The following is a 25342-nucleotide window of genomic DNA, read 5'->3' as shown; positions in this document are numbered from 1 at the left end:
AGTTATGGGTCCAGGAAACTTCTATTGTCCCTTGCCTGGCTCCTTCCTTGATTCTTACTCAAGCTTCATGAATGAGTAAAATTTCCTGTCCCAGAAAGCCTTCCCTAGCCAACTTCCTGCCCCTCCCTCAGCTGGGGTAGGTACCTTTCCTGGTCCCACATGCCCCTGGGGCATTCTTCTATCAACAAATTTATCCCACTGGGTTTTAAATAATTCCCTTTGTTTTTAATTAAAAAAATTTTTTTTCAATGTTTATTTATTTTTGAGAGAGACAGAGACAAAGACAGAATGAGAGCAGGGGAGGGGCCGAGAGAGAGGGAGATGCAGAAAGAATCCAAAGCAGGCTCCAGGCTCTGAGCTGTCAGCACAGAGGGGTTAGAATTCACATGAACTGTGAGATCATGACCTGAGCCAAAGTAAGACACTTAACTGACTGAGCCACCCAGGTGCCCCTTTTTTAATTAAAAAAAAAAAAAAATTAAAAAAAAAAATTTTTTTAAACGTTTATTTATTTTTGAGACAGAGAGAGACAGAGCATGAGCAGGGGAAGGGCAGAGAGAGAGGGAGATACAGAATCTGAAACAGGCTCCAGGCTCTGAGCTGCCAGCACAGAGCCTGACGTGGGGCTCAAACCCACGAACTGTGAGATCATGACCTGAGCCAAAGTGGGATGTTTAACTGAGCCACCCAGGTGCCCCCCCCCCCTTTTTCCTATTCTTAATTTCCTATTCTTAATTTTTTCCTATTCTTAATTAATACACAAGGGTAACAGTAATAGGTTAGCGAAGCCCATGTACTCATCACCCAATTTCAACAAATTATCAACTTGTGAAAAATTTGGTTTCATCTATATTGTATCTTGCTATTTCCCCCTACCTTCGATTATTTCATAACATTTTATCAGTAAATACTTCATTATGTTTCTCTAAAAGATAATAGTACTTTAAAAAAATGGTATTGTAACCACAATACCATTATCACAGCTAAAAAAATTAACAATTATTCCTTAACATCATCCAATGTCCAATGTTTATAATTCTCTCATCATTCTACTGTGTTTTGATGGTTGTTTTTCTCAACTGTCTCCCCCATTGGACCTGACTAGAGACCTGGGATGCCCTTAGGATTGCTTCAGTCCTTGTCCATCACTGTCCATGTCTTCACCTGCACACATCCAGGGGAAGACAGTCATCGCTCTATAGATGAGCAAAGACACTGAGGGGTGACCAACCTCCCCCTGTTGCCCCCTGGAACAGGAAGAACTATTCTCAGCATGGATGCTGACCAGGCTCAGGCAAGTGCTCACAGCCCTTACCTCAACTCATCTAGGGCACCTTTCCAAAATCCACATGCAGTCCCTGCTCCCCACCACCAGCTATTCAGCCACAATCTCCAAGGATGGGGCCAGGGGACAAGGTTTGGGGAATGTGCTTCAGGTATGTTTCATGCATTGCCCTTCTTGAGCTCCAAGTGGTCCCACCAAGATGGGGGCCTGATCTTGGTGCCTGATACCACTCTGAGAAGAGAAAGCCCTGGGGTAGACGACTGTGCCCAGCTGTAGCCTCTGGGAAATAAAGGTCAATGTCCGTTGCCAGGGAGGCCTTGACACCAGGTCAACTTTATGACAGAGTCACCAAAATAGCCAGTAGCATTGACAGGGGGAGAAACGGGGTTGGCCCTTTGCTGGATTATCCAGGGACCAGCTCTTCATTGAGGCTTTCCCTCACTTCCTAGCCTCCTCCCTCTGGGCAGTAGTATGTGACTCTCCGAGCTCCTAGGACTTTTACCTTGTGTCAACCACAAGTGAGCCCATTGCCAGCCCGATCCCAGAATAGACATCAGTGCCCATCTGTGAAAGAAGCTGCCACAGCCCCACCATCTGCAGAGGGGTGCCTCCCCATGCAACCAAACCCCAAGAGTGATTGTTGGTGCCGAAGGCTAAGGCTGTCAGCTGATAATATATGGTTTACACCCGCTGTTGGGAGGACTTCCTCAGGCTTCATCCTGGGCAGAATAGCCTGTGTGAACCCAGATGGCAAACCCCAACAGCCTCTTCATCCTCCTACTGGCCCAGACCAGCTGTTTGTACAGTGAGGCCTTAAAGATGATTCAGCCTGTACCCCTTTCCCTGATGGGCAAGTGTATGTTAGAGGCCTCCAGAGGGGAGAGGGAAAGCAGAGGCAGGTGGGGTCCTTTGTGTTCTACCATCTTCACAAACGGGCAGTCCTCACCCTGGCCTCATGCTGATGAGACCAGGCGTGGGCACAGGCCTGACAAAGCAGGGCGGAAAGGAACAGCCATTAGCACTAATGAGACAGGCGGCCTGAAAGCTTTTTACTTTGAAGCTGCTCGCCCACCCAGGGAACAGTCCGTTCTGCCTCCTTGGCTTCCAGGAACCCCAGGCGGAAAAGGGTTTGGGAGAAGAAGCAAGGGTGGGGGTCTTGGAGAAGCTTGAAGGGACACGGGGGTGGGGCGGGGGAGGACCAGGAATGGAGGCAGGAGGGCCTGGTTTTGGCTAAGTGGACTTCTCCCCTCCTTTTTCCCTCCAAAAACCCCCCAGGGTTTAGGTCTGCACCCCACTCTGGCCACTGGCCCATCACCCTCTTCAATGCCCTTGACCAAAATTCCTGGAAGCAAAGGAAACAACATGCCACACAGGGTCTGAGTGAGCATCTCCGGGGCCACAAATTAAATTAAGTTCTCAGGGCTGCCTGCCTTGTTATTGCTAATGGCTCCAGCCTGTCCAACCTCCCCATCCCTATCCAGGTCCCTGTCCTGCAGAAATTTGGGGGTTCTGGGCACCCTCTCTTGTTCCCAAACTTTGATTAGCACCTGGGGACCTCACCAAAAATTAGAGCTGGGCACCCCTCTTACAGAGCACCCAAAAACCCAGGTGTAGGGAGAGAGGCCTGAGCTATGCCCCCACCTTCATGCCCTGGCTGAAGGCAGCAGTCACGTGTGGGGCCTTCATTAGACCCTGACATATAAGCTGTGGGCTCAGGGTGGCCAGAAACTCTCCAGGCAAGGATCCAGCAAGCAGAGGTAAGTCCTCTGGTTGGGCAGAGACTCCTGCTCTTTGGGAGGTCTCTCTCTGGGGTAGGGCACCTGGAGGGTGCATCAAGGATGAGGAAGGACTAAGTGGTGGGTCTTCCTGATGGTCAGGTCATGCTGACTGCAGTGCTGCTGAGCTGGGCCCTGCTGCTGACACTTCCCCCTATGCAGGAAGCTCAGAGGGGCTTGGCCCCTCTGGAAGGCATCAGAAGGCCTGACCAGGCCCTGTTCCCAGAGCTGCCAGGTCAGTATGGGCAGGGGTGGAGCTGGGTGGAGCCTGGATATCTCTGGCCACAAATTATCCTGCTTGGTATGAGCCCTCCTTCCCCCTTTCCCATCCCAGACCTGGGAGGTGGGTGTTTTGTGCATGGGGGGGGGGGGGTGCGGGGAGGCGGGCAGGGCTCTGGCCTCACATCATCTGTTCCAGGCCTGGGCCAGCAGCCTCCACTGAAACGGACAAGCGCAGAACAGTCCATAGAAGCTCTGCTACAGGAGGCTGAGGCCTTGACAGAGGTAATTGCTCAGGGAAAGGGGTGAGGCCACAGACCTTGGGAGGGGACATCAGGCAAACAATCATCCCCACTCTCCACCTCATGACACCCTCACCTGAGGTGATAATGCAAGACCATTCTCTCCATGCTCCACTGCCATCCAGCCTGGACTGAGGTAGGTGAGATCCCTGCACCTGCCTTTGGAGGCCCATGCCTACATTCCTGCTCCCCAACTCCTGTAGGTACTAGATCCGGAGGGCCGCGAGCCACGCTCCCCGCGACGCTGTGTAAGGCTGCAGGAGTCCTGTCTGGGACACCAGGTATCGTGTTGCGACCCATGTGCCACATGCTACTGCCGTTTCTTCAACGCCTTCTGCTATTGCCGCAAGCTGGGTACTGCCACGATCCCCTGCAGCCGTACCTAGTGGGCCGACGCGGGGTCGAGGCTGGACAGGGGTAGCGAATAAAGGTTGGGACCAACCCCAAGGCTGTGGCGTTATTTCGAACGTGGCCGTCGGAGGAGGGAGGTCATGGAAGTCACAGCAGGGGTGGGGTTGCCGCCAAGCCAAGAAACCACACACACACACCTACCGCAGGGTCTAGGTTACCATCATCTGAATCACTTACATGCATGCTTTCATGGTGCCAGGCACAGCTGGGGAGCCAGAGAAGGGCCGGGCTCCAGCCTTCCATAATCTTGTACAATAAATGCGGGTGCAGCGCGCGGTGCACATAGGGCTGTAACTCCAGGCTGGCCAGTAAGCATTAGGCTCTAGGGTCGGCTTGCAGCTAACTGGACGTGCGACCCCAGCGAAGCCTGCCTTCTCCCCCCGCCGCCAACCGTAGTTCCTTTCGGGATAAGACTGACTCAACAGTCTGGAATATCTCCAAGCATAAGAACCACCGCTCACTCCCATCTTAACTCCTCCTGCCCCTTAGTGCCGGGTCTACCAGACCCTGGAAAGCTAGAGGGCCCACTCGAATCCTCGCGGCCACGTGCGCCACCACGCGGCCGGCCTCCGACACTCCAAGCAGGTCAAGCCCCGACGCGAGAGGCAAGCCAACCCTAGCCGCGCAGGCGCCAGAGGGCCCACACTTGCGCAATGCTTTCGTATGAAACCACCCGGAAGTCGGGCGCCACTAGGGCTCCGCCCCATTGTGGTCACGTGATACGTTCGCTCGTCACCTGACCTGCTTGACAGTCCGCTGCTGGCGCTGCGTCAGCTGATCTTGGAATCGTGCTGTCTGCCGGTCGATCGGGGTTCTCCGGTCTCGCCGCCCGCGCCGCAGCCATGTCGTTCTTCCCGGAGCTTTACTTCAACGTGGACAATGGCTACTTGGAGGGACTGGTGCGCGGCTTGAAGGCCGGGGTGCTCAGCCAGGCGGACTACCTCAACCTGGTGCAGTGCGAGACGCTCGAGGGTGAGCCGCGGGGCCGGACGGCTGGGCCTTGAAAGGCCGGCAAGGAGACTAGCCCAGGCCTCAGGGTTCCGAGATCTGGGCGGGGAAGCCGGAGGCGGGGGTTCTCGAAGGGCCTAAGTGGTCTCGCTGGGAATCCAAGGGCCGATGGCGGGGGCCCCAGAAGGGAATCTGCCTCGACCTGCGGCTCCGCGCGGGCCCAAACGCAACCAAGTCTTTAAAAAGGAAAAACAGTGGTTAGCCTCCGTTTGGGGCAGCCTCTTCCCCCTTATGCCTGCCGTGTAGTTTGGAAAAGAGGGTCTCTCGAGAGTGGTTGGTCGATGCGAGAGGTGTCCATCCAAACCTCTTTACTCTGACGTGGCCAGAGAACTGCCCCGTGGCAACGTTTAGGAAACCTAAGCGGAAAAGTCCTCCACTTCCCGCCTGACATACATCGAGGCATATTGGATCACTGTGTCTTAGTCCTGGTCGGCGGGGTGAGCCTTTCTGGGGAATCGCTGAGCCAACCTAGTGAGAGTTTCCTCCCATCCCCGAACCACTGGCTGTGCAGAGTCTTCTGAAGTCAGTGATCGGAGAGCAAGAGGTGACCCTCCAAGTTCCTATACTTGTATTTGGCTAATAAATCCCACCTCCTCAGCAAGAAGGTTGCTCTTGGAACAAAAATTTTAAAAAGCACAAGAATGATGGGAAGATGAGGTCCCCTTTCTTCCACTCTCAACTGGTTTTGATTCCCCAAGGCACAGCTGCATCAGATTCACTGATTTAGAAGTGTCCCTGCGTCCCCACTTTCCCAGGTGATAGTGAAGGGCATTGTGGCTGGGATGTAAGTTCTCATTCCTGATCCTCAAGAGATAGCCTTGAGCAGAGGTACTGCTGGCCCCATGGTTGATAGCTGGAGGGGGAAGATGATTTACCATCCCGAGACACTTTTCTCATCAAAAACTTATTGAGGTGAAAAGACAATTCAATTTTTAAAAACCAGCTATTGTTTATCTTGCAAACTAGACCAGCAAAGTGAAAATAAATATCTTTAAATTTTAAAACTTATTGAAATTAAAATACAATAATTGTGGACTTTGTGATTTTAACATAAATATACAAGAAAAGCTGTTCCTCTCCCTTTTGAGAGTGGTGGTGGGACAGAGAGGAGAGCATTTCAGGGTGCTGGGTTGTAGGGGCCTGCCAGCCACCTGATTTTCCTCCCTGGGAAAAGGAGGAGAAATGAGGGAGGCTGCCAGGGGCAGGGCCTGACATACAGTTGGCATTCAATGTGAGTTTTGTGGACTGGCTGGGACTGGAAGGAGATCATTCTTTGCTTAAATCCGAAGGTGAACACCATTGATTACCAACTGGCATTTGGCAAACTTGTTCTTTCCTAGGCTTTCCTCACTCATGCTGTTGCCTGTCCTTCCTCTTTGTGTAGAGCTTCTGGGGGCATTGGGTTCCCATCTTCCCAACAGCCCCTTCCACCGTTATCCTCCAGAGATGTGTCAGGGCATTCTTCCTGCAGCACTGCTCAGCACATGGCCTGCCTTGTGGCATACCATCTAGATCTTTAGGGTCTCATTCAAGGATTCCCTTGCTCTTCCATACATACTCCTCTCCCTCGCACAAGCCATTCCACCTGAGACTCTTGGTGCGTATGGTGTGATGGACCCCAGGGATGGACAAATTTGAGTTTGAATTCCAGCCCTGGTAATTACTGGATTACCTTAGACAAGTTATTTAACACCTCTGGGCCTTAGATTCTTCATCTGGTATATTATCATCAACTATTTCATAGGCTTTTACATGTGAACAAGCTTTTACATGTGAATATGAAGCCCAGCAACAAGCACAGAATATGTGCTAGATAAATGCTAGCTCTTGTTTCCACTACATTGCACCTGCCATTCCCTCTGTGTCCTTCTCATCTCCATGAAACCCAGTGATTCCCACTCTTCAAGGCCCAGCCCCAGTAGCACCCCATGTTAGAGCCTCTTTGTGGTCATGCTAGCCTAGAATGTTGTCCTCTACACCTAGTTACATTTCCTGTGGTTGTCTGTGCTCTTACCTAGAAGTTTCTCAACATTGAAATTGGGATTCTTGGGATCCTGTGTGTTGGAGATGCTCAAAACTTTCAGGGGCTGGGGATAACCAGAAGCAGGAGTGACCAGAAACCCCATTATCCTCTGCATAAAGTTCTTCACTTCTTCTGAAGTTGATACCAGCGGACTTTGTTGCTGGGTGTTTTTGCCTTCCTATCTCCAGGGGAAAGAAGAGAGGGGAGGGGAGACTAACAAAGCTTTTGGTCCTTAGTGAGATCAGTAGGTGTGTCCTGAAGTGACGAGGTTTCCAAAGAATCTGCATCAGGTGTTGGACAGTTCCCAGAAGGCACAGGGCATTGGGCAGAGGGTAAGTGCATACCCTCCACCATACCCTAGCCTTCCTCCCTGGATTCCACTCCATCAGGGCCTCTGCTACTGATCTCTTCTGCTAGAACTCAGTCTCTTAGGACCTCTGAAGCTCATATGGTCTCCATTGTCCATCTTGCTTGATAGTCTATACTCAGAGGTAGGGAAAAGAACCCGGAGAGGTCCTATCTTTTTGGTGAACTTAGGGAGAAGAGTTGGTTGGTCTCAAAAGCACTTTTTAACTCTGAGTGTTTCTAGATATGTATAGAACCTTCTGGGAGCTGAGTCTTGTGCTGGGAATTTTGGGGAAGAGGAGGTGGGTCAGAGATACACAAAGAGAAATCATACAGTATTACTTTGAATGTTTTCATTTGTTCAGCATATACTTACGAAGCACATATTTTATGCCAGGTACTGTGATAGGGGCTGAGATATTTTGTGGCATGATATTCTCCTGACCTTCATAGTCTGGGGATGGAGGTCAGTGGGGGCAGGGGGAAGATATTAAGAGATCAGTATTGCATAGAAATTACAAATGTAGTTTTACTACTTCATGGCTCTGTGGCCATGTAACATCTCTATCCAGAGTTTTATCATGTGTAAAATGGTATTAATAACGGCACCTACTTCATGGCCTGGTTATGAAGGTTAAACAAGATAATTCATATAAAGCCCTTAGCATGAACTTGGCACATGGTAAGTGCTGAGTCAGTGTGTTAGCTACTGTTATTATTTTATTTTTTAAAAAGTTTTATTTATTTAATCTCTACATGCTGCATGAGGCTCGAACTCATGACCCTGAGATCAAGAGTCACATGCTCTTCTGACTGAGCCAGCTAAGTACCCCTGTTAATGATATTTTAAAGTGAAGTAAATATATAATTACATATTGAAGACAATACCCATGAAAGTGACAGTGGAGAAGTGATAGAGAATCACAAGGGAACTTTATTTAGAGAGTGTGGCGGCTTAAGGCCCTGCTGAGATAAGGATATTTGAGCTGAGATGTGAACAATGAGAAGGAGCCAGCCATGCAGAGAGCTGGGGGGAAGAGCATTTCAGGCAGAGAGACCAGCATGTCAAGGCAGAAATTGTTGGGCCGGACAGAGGGACCAAAAGAAGCCCTGGGTGGCAGATTGTGGGGGACAAGGGTACAAATCTTTTGGAAACCCAGACCCTTGTTTTGAAAAAGAGGCTTAGCCCAGGGGAGGAAGCCTCTGACTCCTTAGCATCGACTGTGGGAGCAGATACTGATGGTATGGAGCACCACCTTCCACAAAGGCCTGCCAAATTTTGGGTTGTATGATGTATTTCGAACGTTAGGAGCATATATAGTGTTCCTTCAATGTTCAAATGTTTGTTTGCTCATCCTGAAGGCCTACTGTGTGCCAGCCCCTGGGCCATATAAACAAGCCAAGCAGCTATTTCAGGCATTATAATAGTTCTGAACCTGAACTCTTAGCTTTGACCCTGGGTTCAGCCTAAGAGCATTAATTTGTCTGTCTGGATGTGGGAAATTCAGGTGTGAGCGAGGCTCCAGTTCTGGCCTCTGGAGTTTCTCCCTTCCTCTTTTCTCTTTAAAACTATTTACTATGGATATTGTCAAACATCTACAAACTAGAAGGAATAGTAGAATGAACCCATAAGTAATAATCATAAACTGCAACAATGATCGATTCTTGTCATCATGACAGTTATCAGTCTTGTTTCAATAATAGCTCTACTTGCTCCCTAACTCCTAAATTATTTTGCAGTAAATCCAAGACAACAAATCATTTCAGTTGTAAATATTTCAATATCTCTGAAAAAGGTCGTGACTAATTTTTTAAAAAACCCTGCAACACTATTATTCTTCCTGTAAAAGAAAAAATAATTTGTTAATATCATCTAATATCCATTTAGTGTTTGGATTTCTCTGGTTACCTCCGATTTTTTAAAAAAATTTTTAAGGGGGAGAGAGGCAGGAAGGAATAGAGAGAGGGAGAGAGAATTCCAAGCAGGCTCAGCGCTGTCAGCACAGAGCCCAACATGGAGCTTGAACCCACAAACCACGAGATCATGACCTGAGCTGAAGTTGGACACTTAACTGACTGAGCCACCCAGGTGCCCCCCAGATGTTTGTGTTTTTTTTTTTAATATGATATGTTTCAGGGGCATCTGGGTGGCTCAGTTTGTTGAGCATCACACTTCGACTCAGGTCATGATCTCACAGTTCATGGGTTCGAGCCCTGCATGGGGCTCTGCACTGGTGCGGAGCATGCTTGGGATTCTTGCTCTCTTCTCTCTCTCTGCCCCTCCCCTACTCGCACTTTGTCTCTGTCTCAAAATAAATAAATAAACTTTGAAAAAAACATACGATTTTTTTCAGTCAGGATCCAAATATGATCCATACATTTTAACTGGTTGATGCGGTCTCAGGTCATTCATTCATTCACTCATTCATTTATTTTAAATGTTTATTTATTTATTTTTAGAGAGAAAGTGTGTGCGAGTGCAGGAGGGGCAGAGAGAGATGGAAAGAGAATCCCAAGTAGGCTCTGTGCTCTCAGTGCAGAGCCCGATATGGGGCTTGATCTCATGAACCGTGAGATCATGACCTGAGCCAAAATCAGGAGTCAGATGCTCAACCAGCTGAGCCACCCAGGCGCCCCTTAGGTCTTTTATTTTAAAAAAAAATTTTTTAAGTTTATTTATTTATTTTTGAGAGACACAGAGCAAGCAGGGGTGGGGCAGAGAGAGAGAGAGAGAGAGAGAGAGAGAGAGAGGGAGAGAGAGAATCCCAAGCAGGCTCTGCACTGTTAGTGCAGAGCTAATGTGGGACTCGAACTCATGAACTGTGAAATCATGACCTGAGCTGAAACCAAGAGTCAGACACTTAACTGATTGAGCCACCCAGGAGCCTCAGTTCTTTTAATACATAGATTCTCTGTCTCTTATTTTTCCTTTTACTTATTAAAAAATTTTTTGTTTAATGTTTATTTATTTTTGAGACACACACACACACACACACACACACACACACACACACACACACAGAGTGTGAGCAGGGGAGGGGCACAGAAAAGGGGAAACACAGAATCCAAAGCAGGCTCCAGGTTCTGAGCTGTCAGCACAGAGCCCAACCCGGGGCTTGAACCCATGAACCATGAAACCATGACCTGAGTCAAAGTCAGACACTTAAACGACTGAGCCACCCAGGCACCCCCCCTTTTACTTATTGAAGAAACTGGGTCATTTGATTTATGGATTTCCCCCTGCATCTCAGTTTTGCTGACTCCATCCTTGATGTGTTTATAATTGAACATGTTCCTCTGTCCATGTTTTTCCTATAAAATGGTAGTTAGATTTAGAGGCTTGATCAGATTGTAGTTCGTTTTTTTTTTTGAAAAGAATATTTAGTAGGTGATTTTGTACTTCCATTGGGAGACACATAATATCTAGTTGTTTCTCTTTTTGTGACATAAGGAATCATGGACATTTATTGCCTAGAACCATTATTTTATTAGGTGTTACAAAATGGTGATTTTCTAATCCTATGTTTCCTTCTGCATTTGCTAGCTTGAATACTTCTATGATTGGAAACTTCCACTAATTTTAACCCTGAAATACAGTTTGTATAAGCAAGATAGGATAAATGCTTGATTCTTTCCTGTATTTATCAATTTTCAAAATAATGAGTTGGTTCTCCAAAATCCTTCAAAGATGACTAATGAGGTTTGTTTGGTCTTTTTGTTTGTATAGTATCATAATGCACACATGGATTTTGATATTTTTTGTTGTCTTTCAATCTTTGTATTGATGCTTGAATTGTCCCTTGTCCAGTGGGAGCTTATTCAATAGGCTGTTGAGTCTTTTTTTTTTTTTTAAGTTTATTTATTTTGAGAGAGAGTGCACATGTGCAAGTAGGGGAGGGACAGAGAGTGAGAAGGAGAGAGAGAGAGAGAGAGAGAGAGAGAGAGAGAGAGAGAATATCCCAAACAGGCTCCACACTGAGAGTTCGGGGCTTGAACCCACTAACCGTGAGACCATGACTGGAACCAAAATCGAGAGTTGGTTGCCTAACCAACTGAGCCACCCAGGTGCCCCAGGCTGTCAAGTCTTTCTGACACAACCCTGTAGCCCTTGAGAGCTTTTCTTCCAAGATGACAGTATGTTCAATTTTTTCTTTTTTGAGAGAGAGAGAGAGAGAGAGAGAGAGCGAGCACACGTGCGTGGGGAAGGGGCAGAGGGAAAGAGAGACTCTTAAGCAGACTCTACATCCAGCATGAAGCCCAATCCGGGTCTCAATCTCACGATTGTGAGATCATAACCTGAGCTGAAATAAAGAGTCGGATGCTTAACCGACTGAGCCACCCAGGCACCCCACAGTATGTTCTAACTTTATCTCATACATTTCCTGACCCAGACCTACTGTCATCATTTCTTTTAGGATACCTGGTTCTTTTTTTTTTTTTTTTTAATGTTTATTTATTTTTGACAGAGAGAGACAGAGCACGAGCTGGGGAGGGGCAGAGAGACAGGGAGACACAGAATCTGAAGCAGGCTCCAGGCTCTGAGCTGTCAGCACAGAGCCTGACGTGGGGCTCGAACTCACAGACCATGAGATCATGACCTGAGCTGGAGTTGGACGCCCAACCAACTGAGCCACCCAGGTGCCCCAGATACCTGGTTCTTTTTATTGGAAAATGGTATTTAGATCAGAATGAGTCTAAGGAGTTCTCATTGCTACTGGGGTGGTCATTGTTTGCAGGATTTTTCTTTGGATTAGCTCTCTTCTTACTCAGGAACTTGGAAAATAGAGAAAAGCATATGGCTAGCTAATGCAGTCACAATTCAGCTGATGGATGCCAGATGCCAGTTTTGTAATTTGGAATGGAGGCACCTAGGCCAGTCAGGCCATCTCCTTCTTCTTGTAAAGAAATATAATTAATATTCAGGAGGAGGAAAGCTAGTGAATTAGATACTCAGGGACCATAATTGAGAGTCCCTATGTATGATGTGCTGGCTGTCTTCTAGAACACTTTATCCCTCTTTGTTCTGAGTTCCTTGTCTTCATTACAACATCTCCTTCTGCATTTCAACACCTTTTCACAAGAGACAGTGTCTTATGGGAAGAATAAAGCAATACTGTAGGCGGGGCTTGGCCAATCTCTAGTCACATGAAACTGCAAATGCTAATGTAAGTGGTGTCTTCTGGGAGTGGCAAGTCGTTCAGCACTAACTGTGGTGTGGCTAGGAGTATGGCTGCAGAGTAAGACAGAGATCAGCTCTTGAAGGATTGCAAAAGCTGTAGAGGAAGTGCTTTGTCCTGAGTGAGGGATGGGCACGTAAAACTATTGGACTTGTCCTTTAGAATGTACCTGCAGTGTGAAAAGTGGATTGGAGGTGGGGGCCATACCAGAGGTGGGAAGAACAATTTGCAGAGTTTTGTAAGCAATACAGGTCAGAGATGATGACAGCTTGCCTTTGGCATTGGCAAGGATGATCGTGGGGGAATTTTAGGAAGAGGAATTGATAGGACTTGAGGGGTTGGATAAGGAACTGAGGAGGAAGGAAAAGTCAAAGCTGATGTCCTCATCTCTGGCATAGGCAGCTATGTAGGTGGCAGAGTGAAATGATGGTGGGATGTAGAAAAGAAGTTTGGAGAAAGACTGAAAAGATGGGATTAAGGGATCTGTGAGCCATTTGAGTGATGATGTGCAGGCTATTTTTGGTGTTCTGGAGTGAGTGTGAACTTGGGATACAGCCTTGGGAATCAGGGTAGTAGTGTGGCTGCTGTCTCCAAGAGAGAGCATAGAGTCAGAAGAGGAGAGGCTCAACATGGGACCCTCCCCCAGGAAAGGGGTCCTTCCAGAAAGGTGAAAGGCATCCCCTAACAGGTGGGTAGCCCCAGCAGAGAACCTGAAAAAGAAACAGTGATGAATGCCAAATGTGGCCAAGAGATTGAAGTAAAGTCAGACAGCCTTCCACTTGGTTTTACCATTCAGAGGTCATGGTGACCTTTTTTTTAGAGGTCATGGTGACCTTAATGAGAACAGAGGAGAGTGGGACTAGAAGGTGACAGCAGTGCATGGAGTGTATGGGCAGAGATAACATATGGACAGAGCAGAGCTCACTAGGGAACTAATCTCAGCTCAGCCGCTTACTGGCTTTGTGACCTTGGGCAAGTCATTTGTCCTCAGCTGTACTGTGGGAAATATTAATAGCATCTCTTTGAGACATGGGTGAAGTGTAAGTGCAGGGCCTGGTGCCAGGTGAACAGTTAGGGAAGCCAGCTGTTCCCACCATGGTCATTCCCTCCCATCACTCCTAGGAGACAGTTGCCACAGTGGGCCTCTGAGTGGGTAAAGAAAACATGTCACACAGGTTTTGCCTGAGGGCAAGTGTGCCTGTCTAATGGACAGATAGTATCGAATATACAGTAGGCATAGGATACATTTTAGTGGGACGGGAGCAGGTGGGGAATGATGGCTAAAAGGGTACAGGGTTTATTTTGAACGAAATGTTCTAAAATTGATGGTGGTGATGATCACACAATTTTGTGAATATGCTAAGACTGATTGAATTATACACCTTAAATGGGAAAATTGTATAGCATATGAATTATATCTCAGTAAAGCTGTTATTTAAAAAAATCAGCAAGGCCAAGGAGGTGGGAAGAATAATGGCGCTAGCAGTCTCAGAAACATGAAACTTCATAGGGTGTCAGAGGAGTTTTAGGAACTGGGAAGAGAGAGTAGGACACATGTCAGGGATGTGCATGGCTGAGTATGTATGGATAGATGCATCAGGCTGGTTCGTGAAAAAGCTGTGGGTGTCTTGGACACACAGTTCAGGCGGGATGTGTAAAAAGATAAAAAAAAAAAAAAAGGAAGGGAAGGTATAGAGATTCTTAGGGTTAGGGTCAAGGTCAATGTGTGGGAAATGTCTGTTTATAGTTTTGCCTGGAAATATTTTGTGTATTGCATTTTGTTGGTCAAAGGAGACTGTATTGAATTATTGAAGTTAGAGGACCATTGTTTGGACAGGAAGACGAGCTTAGCTCAGTCCAAATTCCTCTGAGTCGGATGTGTTTTGAAGGAAGAGATAACAAGGTCCTGACAGAACACTGGCCACAAGCAAGGGAGAGGAGCTCAGGGGCATTGGGAGAAGGCAATGACTCAGGAGAGTTTGCACTGCAGAATGAAGGGAACAAGCACCTGGAGTCTCTGAGCTATGAGGGCCTGGCCCCATACACACCTGAAGTGTTCCCCTCAGTGTTTGAGGATCCATGTTGTCCCATGTCCCTAGGCAGTGGCATCGCTGAGTGAAGAGACCTTTGATACCCAGTAATCGATGAGCTGGCACGGATTATTGGTGGGTCCTCCACCAGAGGAGGAGATGGTTTGGGGTATGGATAGGGTGGAAGAGGAAGTGTTCTGTCTCAGATGTGCTGAGTTGGGAGAGTCAGAGGGAGGTGGCTGTGTGGGTCTGGAGCTCAGGGGAAGTAGCACTAAAGATACCAATCTGGAAGTCGTCAGTACGCTGGCTGGCTGGCAGCATTTCAGCCCACACTCGGCCATCTATTGGCTCGCAGCCAGGGCATGTCTCCCTTAGAAGCCCAGTGCTGCCCGTGAGTCCTGCCAGGAGGCTGGGGAACAGCCTTAAGGACAGGCCAAGTGGACACAAGTGTGGTCTGATGAGGACACCTGGCGTGGAGCCTAATTTGGCAAGTGGCGAAGGGAGAGCAACAGCCAGGGATTCCCCTTCTGATCCCTGCCGTGCGTTCTGTTGCATGACTGGGCATGCTGGTCGTTTTGTTTTTGTTTTTGACTAAACATATTTTCTTTTTTTAATTCTAAAAATAAAGTTGGTGGAAGGGTGACTCAGTGTGGACCTTTTGGGGGACAGGTTTTACCCACCTTGTTAAAACATGCCTGTATATGTTCTCTTGCGTCCCTATAGCCCCGCTCACAGGATTGTGCCCCTCTAGATTAGCACAGGATGCCATGTATAGAGGTGTTCACACCAGCCTTGGTGGTAACAGCAACCTGTTAGCACCAACAGGATATTCATCGACAGGGGTGTGGTTAAATAAACCATGTTCTGTCCTTACCGTAGGATACTATGCCAAGTGTTGCAAAGCATGGAGTTCTATAAGGACTGATTTAGAAATATATTGTTAATGTGTTCCCATTTTAATAAGATATTATATGCACATGGAAAAGTATTGAGAAGCACAGATGCCAATTGGTCTAGAGTAGCAGCCTCTGGAGAGAGGGATCGGAGAGGCTAGGGAGGAACATGTGCATTTTTATTTTATGTACTCTTTGGATGTATTGCAGTGAACAAATATTTTATAATTTAAGACATCTGATAAAGGTATCTAAAATAAGGGAAATTAGAACATGTAAGTATGCAGAGAAGCTGTTCCCACCCAACAGCCACCCAAGATGAGATCTCTGCTGGTGACCCTGAGCACTTGACTTCCAGATTTTGGTTCATAGCCTTGTGGGGCTGCTCTGTGTCTTACGGAACCCCCTTTGGGCCCCTTCTCTTTACACCTGAAGACTCAGAGCCCAGATGGTAGTTGAGGGCTGGTGACCCAGGGCCCCTGGGTTTTTGTTTTGCTCACCTCTCTTTCAGCTGTTTTTCTCTTGCCTTTTTCACCTGCTCCACACCCCCCTTCTTGCTCTCTGTTCCCTGATTACATCTTGCACTTTGTATGTATGTACTGTAGCACAGGGACCTGCTAGCCCCTGTTTCACAAGCCCTGCCCCAGGGGTCGTGTCAGAACTTGCTCTGCTGGGCGAGAACACACTTTTTCATGGATTTACTCAGTGATTTCTTGGGCCTGGTTTCTGAGGTGGAGCCAGTGACTGTACCCAAGACTAGGGCCTTTTGAGGTGGCGTCAGCATAGGCAAATGTAAGCTATCCAGGCCTCTTGAAGATAGGCTTTCTGTGTGACCAGGGTTTCAGGATGGTAGAGAAGGAAAGGTCCCAACATCTTAGTTTAAATATTTTGCATAAAACCCTTCTGGAATGTATTAGTCTCCCCTTCCTTCTTTCTTAGTGGCACACACTGAGCAAGCTCACATCAGGGCTGTTAGATTTGAAATGAGATGGAAGGAACCTTTGTCCCTGAGTGCCCAGTATGCTTCCAATAGTTTCGTCCCTGGCCCCCCTGTCGGACCTCCCACTCAGGCACCCTACTGTAGTCACGGTGCCTGCTACAGCACCCCAGCCCCTTTTACTGACTTGTAGCTGTTCTTGTGCTTTGGGCTCAGCGGTCAAACACACTCCAGGTTGTTGGAGGGTCTGCATCAAGAATGAATAGGTGTGAGGACGTGATGTAGTGGCCTCTCCTGTAACTCATCTGTGCTTGCTTGGGGTCAGGAGCCTGGGTTGCCGGGACCTGAGGCAGGGCATCAGGCAGACCATGGCTTCCTTTCTGGCCAGCTATGTGATGCTAAGCATGTGATTTAGCATCTCGAAGCTTATTTGCCCACCTGTAGAATGAAATCGCTTGTAGGCTGTGAGGATTCAATAGCACAATGCCTAGCCAGAGTGAATGCTCAATAGATACTTATGTGATCAGATGGGCGACAGCTCATTATTTGTGCTGGCAGAGTACTGGGCTTTGGTGTACAGGGGAGGAAAAGCTAAGGTCCCCATCTTGGAGGGGTGTGCCATGGCATAGATTGTCCTGTTTCTGGGTTATTGAGCACCTGCTTTTAAGTGTTTTTTATTTTTAATTTTTAAGAAATCGCTACACCCAACGTGGAACTCAGACTCACAACCTTGAGATCAAGAGTTGACTGAGCCAGGCATGGGCCCCAGCACCTGCTTTTTTAAGATACAGCTTTAGGCAGCAGAGGGGGTGGGGTGGGGTCCGGTAGAGAGCTGGATAAAGGGATTTGGAGACTTGGGAGGATCTGGCTGAGCTAGTAAACAAGCATCGGGGACTGAGGATGCCCAGACTTCCTCTCCAGTCTCTCCAGTCTTGCTCCTCGGTCAACCAATCCCTCATGACTAGAGTCAAGCCCACCTTGTCTCCATTCTGGCTTTCTCAGACTCCTGTCTACCTTGATTCTTTATGACACATTCCTATGTGGCTCTATGGGTGCCTGTAGCCTCCTCCCCCAGGGATTGCTGGCTGGGGGGATTGGGACCAGAAGTCTGAGGCAGGGGTTAGATTGGTGGGGCATTGAGAGGGAGGAAGAGTGGAGCCCCTTGCTGTTTACAAAGCCATCCTCCCTGTGGCCACAAGGGGGTGTGCCAGGACCATTTGGCTGGTAGAGAGGTGGGGGGGAGGGGGGGGCTGGACTAGTGAGTCACCCAGGCTGCCCTTCCTCTGCTTTTCTGCACAGCACCTGCCTGTGGCCACTGTCCCTTGGGACTCTGTCCTGGGCTCTACTTCTCTCCCTCACCCAAGTCCCATTTGGCCTTCTCAGATTAAGTAGGACTCACAGCTAGGTGTCTCCTGTCCATTTCTTCCTGCTCTCACCTCCTGTGCCCCGGCTTCCTGGGTTGGAAAGGAGAGGCCAGGGGACATTCTCTGAGGCTCTCCACCTTCATGCTCAGTGCACAATGCTCCAGCCTTAACCGTCAATCTGTCCTCATTTACCCCCACCTGGGTCATGCTAGCAGCTCTCAGTCAGAGTAGCAGAGGACAGTGTACTAGCCATGAACCAGGGGTCTTATAGGCCCCAAGCAGGAGTTTGAGGCTGCCTGGGGTCAGGGCCATATTTCCTCCCAGGAGCATCACTCTTCCCCAGGTGGCTTCCACTTTTGTCCTGCAACCCTGGTCCCTCCAGGAGAGGGAAAATTGATCCTCAGGACAGACTCCTCCCAACTTCTTTCAGCACTTTAGGACGCATAGGTGTTCATGTGGCACATATATAGGAGCGTGTGGGTAGAGTGACTCTGGGAGAGGTCCACACCAGGCACCCCAAACTCTGTAGGCACTGTAGGTATGTTACAGTCACGCTGGAAAGGAGTTGTTATCAGGTGATTGACAACTCTCCCTTTGCACCCCAATTTGAGGGATCTTTCCATTGACCTCCCTGGCTTCTGCCTCATTTAACACTTCTTGGCTGATTTTTTTTTTTTAAATCTGTCCTGCACTGGAATATTCCTCCTCTTTTAGAGGCAGGAGGGTCAAGGCTCTGAAGGTCCAATTAGTAGGTTAGATTGCTCTTGTGTAGCCTGATACCTGCTCTACCTATCTGCATCCAGCACCCTGTAGCTTGAGAGCCTGGACTGGGGCTGCCCCCTAGTGAACTCTCGTGGTCCTGAGGAATGGGAGGCAAACTTGTGGCAGGGGAAAGGGGTATGTGGAGGAACGGCCCTGACTGGGTGCTGGGCACTGCTTTCCTGGCCAACTCTGGCCTGGCCCTGGGCACTTGCCCAGATTTTGTCTCTCCTTGGCTACTCAGGCAGCAGTTTTTTTCAGGCCTTAACCTCAGCTGAGGCTTTGCATTTGGCTGGTGGATGGGGCTTTCCCCTCTAAGGAGTCATCTTGGTGTCCTCACTGTTGCAACTCAGCCTTTCCTGCCTGGCCCTGCTCTGGTGGCTGCTCAGAGGCTCCACAAAGCCAGACCTCCCCTGCACCTGCCGTTGGTTCTGCCAAGGCTGCTTCTTGGGTAGCCAGGCCTCTAGGCTCACCCTAGGCCCTTGAGTGGCCCTCAGGGGCTGAGTTGTGGAGAGTCAATGTGACCTAGGTCTGACCAGGTAGACAGTTTCAGAGCTGGCCAACCCTATTCAGCCCTCTTATTTTACCTGGGAAGTTGGGTCCAGGTGAGGGCCAAGGGTTTGCTTACAACCTCCTGACACCTGTCTTGGCTCCTCCTATCCAATCACTCTATATTCTTTGGTCCTTTCTTTCTTATTCCTGCATATGTTCGCTAAAGGATGCCTAAATCATGCCTCTGTGTGCCTGGCCCCCCATTCAGGAAGTGGTGGTCAGGTGAAAGAGGCCCTGCTTTTGAGGCCCCTCACCATTCTCCCAGGCCTTGCCATATGTCATCTAATGTAGACATTAAAGGGTTGGGAGTCAAGGAATGAGCTACAACACATGACCCAGCACACAGGGCCCTAAGGCTGCCAGGTCATGGGTGGTAGCTCATCCATCTTCACCACCCCCTTACCCTTTTAAGTTCCAAGGCAGATACCACATGGCAAGGCCTGGGAGGAAGATGGGGTCCCCCTTTTCTATTGGCCCAGGCTCCATGCCTCACTGTCACCCCCATTCCTCCATTGGCTTCTGTCATTTGAACCTAGCCTCTGCTGTGAGGCTCCCTGAGCAGGTGCCCACCTATCCCAGGGCTGGCCCAAATCCACACACTGATCATGTTCAGTCTGGCGTGTTACTGCTTACCCTGTACATGTCCTGCCAGGTCCTTGAGCAGGTTGGGTAAATGGGTGTGAGGGTGCTATCCAGGACCAGCCTGGATGCTTACTGCTCCTGCCACTTCCTGCCTGGCCTAAGCTTCTTGGCTCTGCTGGTCATGGGTATAAAATGGGTCAACTCTGCTTCTGGCCTGGGCTGTTTCCAGTTTCTATGAGCTGCAGTAAATGCAACTTTGTGCTAAGAGCAGCATGGCTTATAGCCCCAAATGAGATTTGATCCAGTGAGCCCATCCGTAGGGCCTAAGTCTCAGCAAAACGATTATTTCCATAGCTTTGGCTCTAAGCACCACGGAGCTGGCAGGATACTGCAGCCTGACCTGACTTAATCTCACTGTGAACAGTAGCCACTGGGGGCCCTAAACCTGCCCTTCCCGCATCCGAGTGAGTCTCAGCTTTTCTTAGCATCCTTCCTCCAGAGGCCTATGCTTGTAGAACAGAAGCCCAGCATCAAAGGCTGACAGGATCACTCAGGCAGTACAGGCCACTGGGCCCTGGGAACCAGACATGGGCATGGGCCGGCTTTTGAGCAAGCTCAGTGCCACAGCTGGCCCTCTCTGGGCTGCCTGGCCCCTGGCCATGCCGGACCACTTTACCTCTCTCACTTACACCCAAGCAAACCTAACATCTTTGGTAAAATGAAAAGAAGCTCTTCCTTGCAGGCCCAGATCCACTGCCACCTGCAGGTTCTACAACTGTGGTGGCAAGCCTGGGGAAGAGCTTGCTCAAGGTCAAAGTGCAGGGCAGCCGCAGAGGTGTGGCCCCTACCTCCCAGGGCGAGGCTGGGCCGCTTGGTTCTCAGGCTGGGCTGTGGCAGGGGAACACAGGCAAGCTGCCTTCCAAGCCCTGTGTCTCCTGGGACATGCCAGTCCCAATGGAGCCTTAGGGCCTGGGTGGGGATGTTCTGGTGAGGGGATATCCAGGCGGATCTCCGCTCAGAGGAGAGTTACTTGGAACTTGCCCTGGGTGCAGCAATAACCAGTTTTGCCCCTCCCTTTGGCACGTGGGGCTATCGCCTGCCTGGCACCCTCCTGACTGTCGGATAGGTGGACTTCCTCATGGGATGTGAGGGATGCTTTCATTCTCTCACCTCAAGGACAAGGTGTTCCTAAGAACTTAAGTGTAATTAAATGTGGCTCTACCACCACCTGCCACCTGTCTTAGAGCAGAGAGGAGGGTGGTAAACCTGGGTCGGACATCCTGCTGCCTCCTAGACATGGGGAGTGACACTCTCATTTGATCCCTGTATCTGATATGCTGGCAAGTAGTGCCACGGGTCCCTAGTGTCAGCTGGACCACCTCTGTGGATCAGTCCCATCCCCCTCCGTGAAAGCCTCACCTCTCTGAAAGGCCTCCAGCATGAAACAAAATGTTGGTCCAGGGACCGAGGAAGGAGAACTCACTGTCCTTTCCCTGCAGGGGCTCTGCTTCACGCCAGCTGAAACTCAGTAACTTGCATGTGGCCATGCCAGCAGCGGACTCCAGGTTCTTCCCGAGACTGCTGGCCCGCCAGCCTGGGGGCTTCCCACGGAGCAGGAGCTGCCCTTGGCTGCGCCACCTCCTGCCTGCTCACAAGGCCCTCAGGGCAGCAGCTCAGGGTGTGGTGGATGGTGCAGAGTTGGGTCCTAGCCTCTGTCCACATCCATGGGGCTGCCCAGAACTCTATGTGATCTTGCTGGTAGGTGAGGTGAGACCTGAGCTTGGGGACAGGAGTCCCAGATTTTGAGTCAGCTCTGTTGCTCCTTCAGCAGAACAGGACCTGTGTGTTTGCATGCCCATGCTGCACAAGAACCCCCACAACCTTTACAGTAGGGAGGAGAACGTGCCAGAGGGGAAGGATTGGGACAAACCAGGAAGAGGAAGGGCAGCGGCATTCTGTGGAGTATTGAATAGGACAGCCTGAGCAGTAGGCTGGAGACGAGAACACATACCACCTGACTGGGGCTGAGGGTCATGGTTGGGAAGCTCTGGGTGGGATCCTCTCTGCCAGGAGAGATGGAGTATGGTATTCTGTGCTCAGTTCTAATACTGCCTCTGTTCGGTGTCTGTCACGGGTGCCCTGGAAGGCTGGCACTGCATAGCCTTTCACCAGGTGACCAGCCAAGAGCCTGGATCCAGTGGGATCCACAAGCTGCTCAGAGCCAAGCTGCAAAACAGGATTTGAAGCCAGGTCACTGTAGCTCCAAAGCCCAGGTTCTCACTCCCCTACCCCACTCAGCCACCTAAGGAGCGATGTCTTAAAACCAGTGATCTGACAAAATTAGGCTGCAGAGGGGGCACAGGGAGCAGGGGCTGTGGCATGCACCAGCTGCTGGATAATGGGTAGACCTGTACTGGTGAGCAAGAGACTATGGACACGTCAGTTGGTGGGGAGGTGGACAGTGACAGGCTTTTGGATGTCTGGATGGGGAATGGCAGGCAGCACCTGAGGGAGCAGAGGAAGAATAGATATTTGATAGGACGTGTTGGAACTCAGGACTAATCAGCTGATGTTATGTGAAGTTTGCGGGGGGCCTGTGACAGACCCTGGCAGAGGTCTGGGGGCGAAAAGGATGCTTAGTTTATGCTGCAGGCCCCAGGTAAACTCAGGGTTAATGGTTTCCATGTTGGGAGTTCCAGCTGTGATGCTCTGACTCTGAAGAGCCAGCCAGCCAGTGCACACATCTGCTTTGGAGCTGATATGAAGAAGAGGTCTCACCCACCCCTACAGCCTGGGGAGGAGACTCAGGCATAGCACATTTGCTGAGGCGGGGCTGTGGCTCCATTGGGCCACCAGCCTGGCCATCTATCCACATCTGTCCATCTGTCTGAGTTTGCCTGCTTTGAGCCTTGGAAGTTGCAGCCTTAGGGAGCCTTTGGTGCAGAGCAAGCATTGGAGGTAGGACCCACGTTCAGTCTCTTCAAAGTAGACCCCTCACCTGGACAGAGGGGAGTGGTAGAACAATCTCTGAGGCTCCATCACCCTAGAAGGGAGTGGCAGGGTGGGCATGCTGGGCTCTAGGGAGCATATTTGCACATCTGGTTTTACTCAGCGGTCCTCAATTCCTGAAAACCCCTGAGCTCCCCAGGAGAGCATCGTTGAGTGACCTCTGGAAAAGCAGAAGTGAAGTCTGGGAACACACTGTCCTCTCACACTATGCTGTGGCCAGCTGGCCAGCAGGGCCCCTCCGTGGGCCATGAGGCCGTGGGTGAGTCTAGAGCAGGGGGCCGCCCCGCCTAGTGTACTGTGCCAGGAGCTGCCTCTGTGCCTGCTGGGCCCCTGGGGCAATGTGGGACCAACCCCTGGCATGGGCCAAGACCCTCCCTTCCTGCCTCCCTGGAGCCCTTGGGGGGCTACTCTAGAGGCTTGGGGGCTGGAGAGGCCATGTGCTGCCTGTCCCTGGGAGTCCTGGAGGGGCTGAAAGATCACTTTCAGGGCTGGCAGGATCTGGGAAGGGTTTCAGGAAGTGGATGGGGAATAGGGCTGCCCAGCTGCCACCTCTCCAGGCCTGGCTGGGACTGGCTGCCAAGCCCACACTTTGGCCCACACAGAGAAGAGAGTGCTGCTGATCAGGCTAGCGGTCCCCATGCCTTCTTGCTAATCAGGGGTTGGGTGGTAATCAGAGGTGCCATCTGGGGCCAGGACTCTGCTGCTGAGAGGTTCTGGCCTTAAAGACGTAGATTGAGGAACAGGCAAGGGGTGGAAGGACAGGGAAACTATGGAGCCAGCTTGATTGTGGTGCGCCCCATGAGCCCTGAGGGAACAGCCATGCTGGATGGGTGTGGAGCTGCAGCCCAGGAGCCCTCAGATTGCTCAGCTGGACCCTGCTGAAGCCAGGGCAATGGTCTCGGACACAGGCAACCTCAAGGCTGACAGGGACACCCTGTGGAGGAGGGAGGGCAGAGGCCTCTCTAACTGGGCCTGAGGAATCAGCTCTATTTCCTGTACCTCAGGGGCTTTTCCCTAGGGCATCCTGTAGACTTCCCTGAAACACTTGTTTGGGGCAGAGATCATAGACAGGTCACCCTACTCAAAGCATGGGACCAGTGGAGCAGAGAGTCGAGGGCTGAGGCTGAGGTGGTGCTAGGGTTGAGGGCATGGGACCTCACAGGCTGTGGGGAGGAGGCAGGGCTCTAGCTCTGAGGCCACAGAGGCCGCTGGGTAAAGGTGACAACATGTTGGGAGTTGGATGACTTCACTCTAGTACTGGTGTGAGAATTGACTTGGGAGCAGGGAGTCAACATGTGGGGCAGGAGGCCAGCAAAAGGGTGTCATGGTGGTGAGGAGGCCTGGATGGCGCCGGAAGATAAGAGTTGGGAGAGTCACGGTAAGATCAGACAGGTGACCCTGGGAAGCAGAGGAGGTATGGGAAGGAGGTATGGGAAGGTCCTGGGTGGGTGAGGCGTGCTGAGAAGCAAACCCAAGGCCCTCAGGGGAGGCTAGAGGCACTGGGAAACCAAGTTGGTGGGCTTCCTTTGAGGAGGGGTTTAGGTCAGACTACAGAGAGAACTTCCTAATAGCGGCAGTATCTTCTTGGACATGAGAAATCAGCCTCCGAGGAAGTTTTTTGCTATGAAAGCTCCCAAGCTGGCCAGACATTCCTGGTGCCGGGCCACGGATGGGAGGATTTGGGGTAGACAGCTGGGCTTGTGGGTAGACTAGAGCAGTCCCCTGAGTGTGTGCTAACCAGAACACTGCTCATGCCTCAGCCCAGGCACGTCTGAAGCTCTCAGGGGCTGTCATTGAGGCTGTTAGGCTGCTCAGCTCAGGGCGCAGAGCAGAACTAGCTCCTGCCTTCCCAGAGCCCCTGGCGTCCTTGGCTGCCCTTGGGGCCTTGGCCAGGGCTGGGTGGCCTGGTCTCCCACGAAGCTCTCAACAAGTTCCAGGCTTCTCCTCCTGTGTTCAGATCCCACCCCCAGTCACACCCCCTTCTCTGCATCCCTCAGAGAGAGAGCAGGAAGCTGCTGGTGGTGGTGGGGTTCTAGCAGGCCTTGTCCCAGCTCTGAGGACTGTCTAAAGGGCTTGGGGCTGCCAGTAACTGGTTCTGGGCGCCAGGTTTCTTGGACAGGGTCAGAGCTGGTTCAGAAACCCTGTGTGGTCCAAGCAGAGAGATCGGCTAGCCTGCCTGCCTCCAAGTCGCCTTCTTGGCTGACAGGCTGTCCCCTCTCCCTGGGTCACAGGGAGACACAGGGCTTGGCCAGGGAAAGTGGTCTGGAACGGCCCTTTGACATCATCCCTGGGGGCTTTTAAAAATGAGTTTCCTGGTAAGGAAGACTCCTTGGGCTTTGGGCAGGATTCTGGGTAGAGTCTCCCGGGTTTGCTCTGATCTCACAAACGCCAGCAGAAACCACCCACCCGTCTGTGTTCCAGCACTGCTGGGAGCCGTGGCTTCCCCAGATGCAGCGTCAGCAGAACGCAGCAGCCAAGGCACAGGGGTGTTTGCTTTAAGGCCTGTGCTAAGCCCCATGCATGCAAAGTGGGGTGGGGGTGTGCAAAGAAGAGCCCACCTCCAGCTTTGCTCCTCTCATTCGCATGCATGTGTTCCTGGCTTCTCTAAGAATAGCTGTTGCCACAAGTCATACCAGAGGTGCTTGTCCCTGAGTCATGACGTCAGGTGGAC

The 25342-nt window shown here is 50.5% G+C and overlaps 2 protein-coding genes across 4 annotated transcripts in view; both read left to right on the top strand.

Moving 5' to 3' along the window:
• Positions 1–970: 970 nt before the first annotated feature.
• Positions 971–4028, top strand: LOC101100855 (agouti related neuropeptide). Of its 3 annotated transcripts, XM_045045603.1 has the most exons (6): positions 971–1803; positions 2561–2665; positions 2877–3042; positions 3163–3295; positions 3479–3564; positions 3785–4028. In XM_045045603.1, exons 4-6 carry the CDS (start codon positions 3166–3168, stop codon positions 3965–3967), a joined length of 399 nt encoding a protein of 132 aa, XP_044901538.1. In that variant the 5' UTR covers positions 971–1803; positions 2561–2665; positions 2877–3042; positions 3163–3165; the 3' UTR covers positions 3968–4028. The 3 variants fall into 3 exon arrangements, with proteins under 3 accessions (XP_044901538.1, XP_019675464.1, XP_044901537.1); XM_019819905.2 differs by lacking the exon at positions 2561–2665; XM_045045602.1 differs by having other exon boundaries at positions 2561–3042.
• Positions 4029–4723: 695 nt separating this feature from the next.
• Positions 4724–25342, top strand: part of ATP6V0D1 (ATPase H+ transporting V0 subunit d1) — a 39079-nt gene continuing 18460 nt past the window's right edge. Inside the window, exon 1 of the mRNA XM_003998130.6 lies at positions 4724–4964. Coding sequence (XP_003998179.1) covers positions 4835–4964 — 130 coding nt within the window. The 5' untranslated portion in view covers positions 4724–4834. The remainder of the gene's footprint in view (positions 4965–25342) is intronic.

The sequence above is a fragment of the Felis catus genome, chromosome E2 (genome assembly GCF_018350175.1).
Source record: "Felis catus isolate Fca126 chromosome E2, F.catus_Fca126_mat1.0, whole genome shotgun sequence".
NCBI classification, from domain to species: Eukaryota; Metazoa; Chordata; class Mammalia; order Carnivora; family Felidae; genus Felis; species Felis catus.
This window is presented reverse-complemented; position numbering and strand designations above follow the sequence as displayed.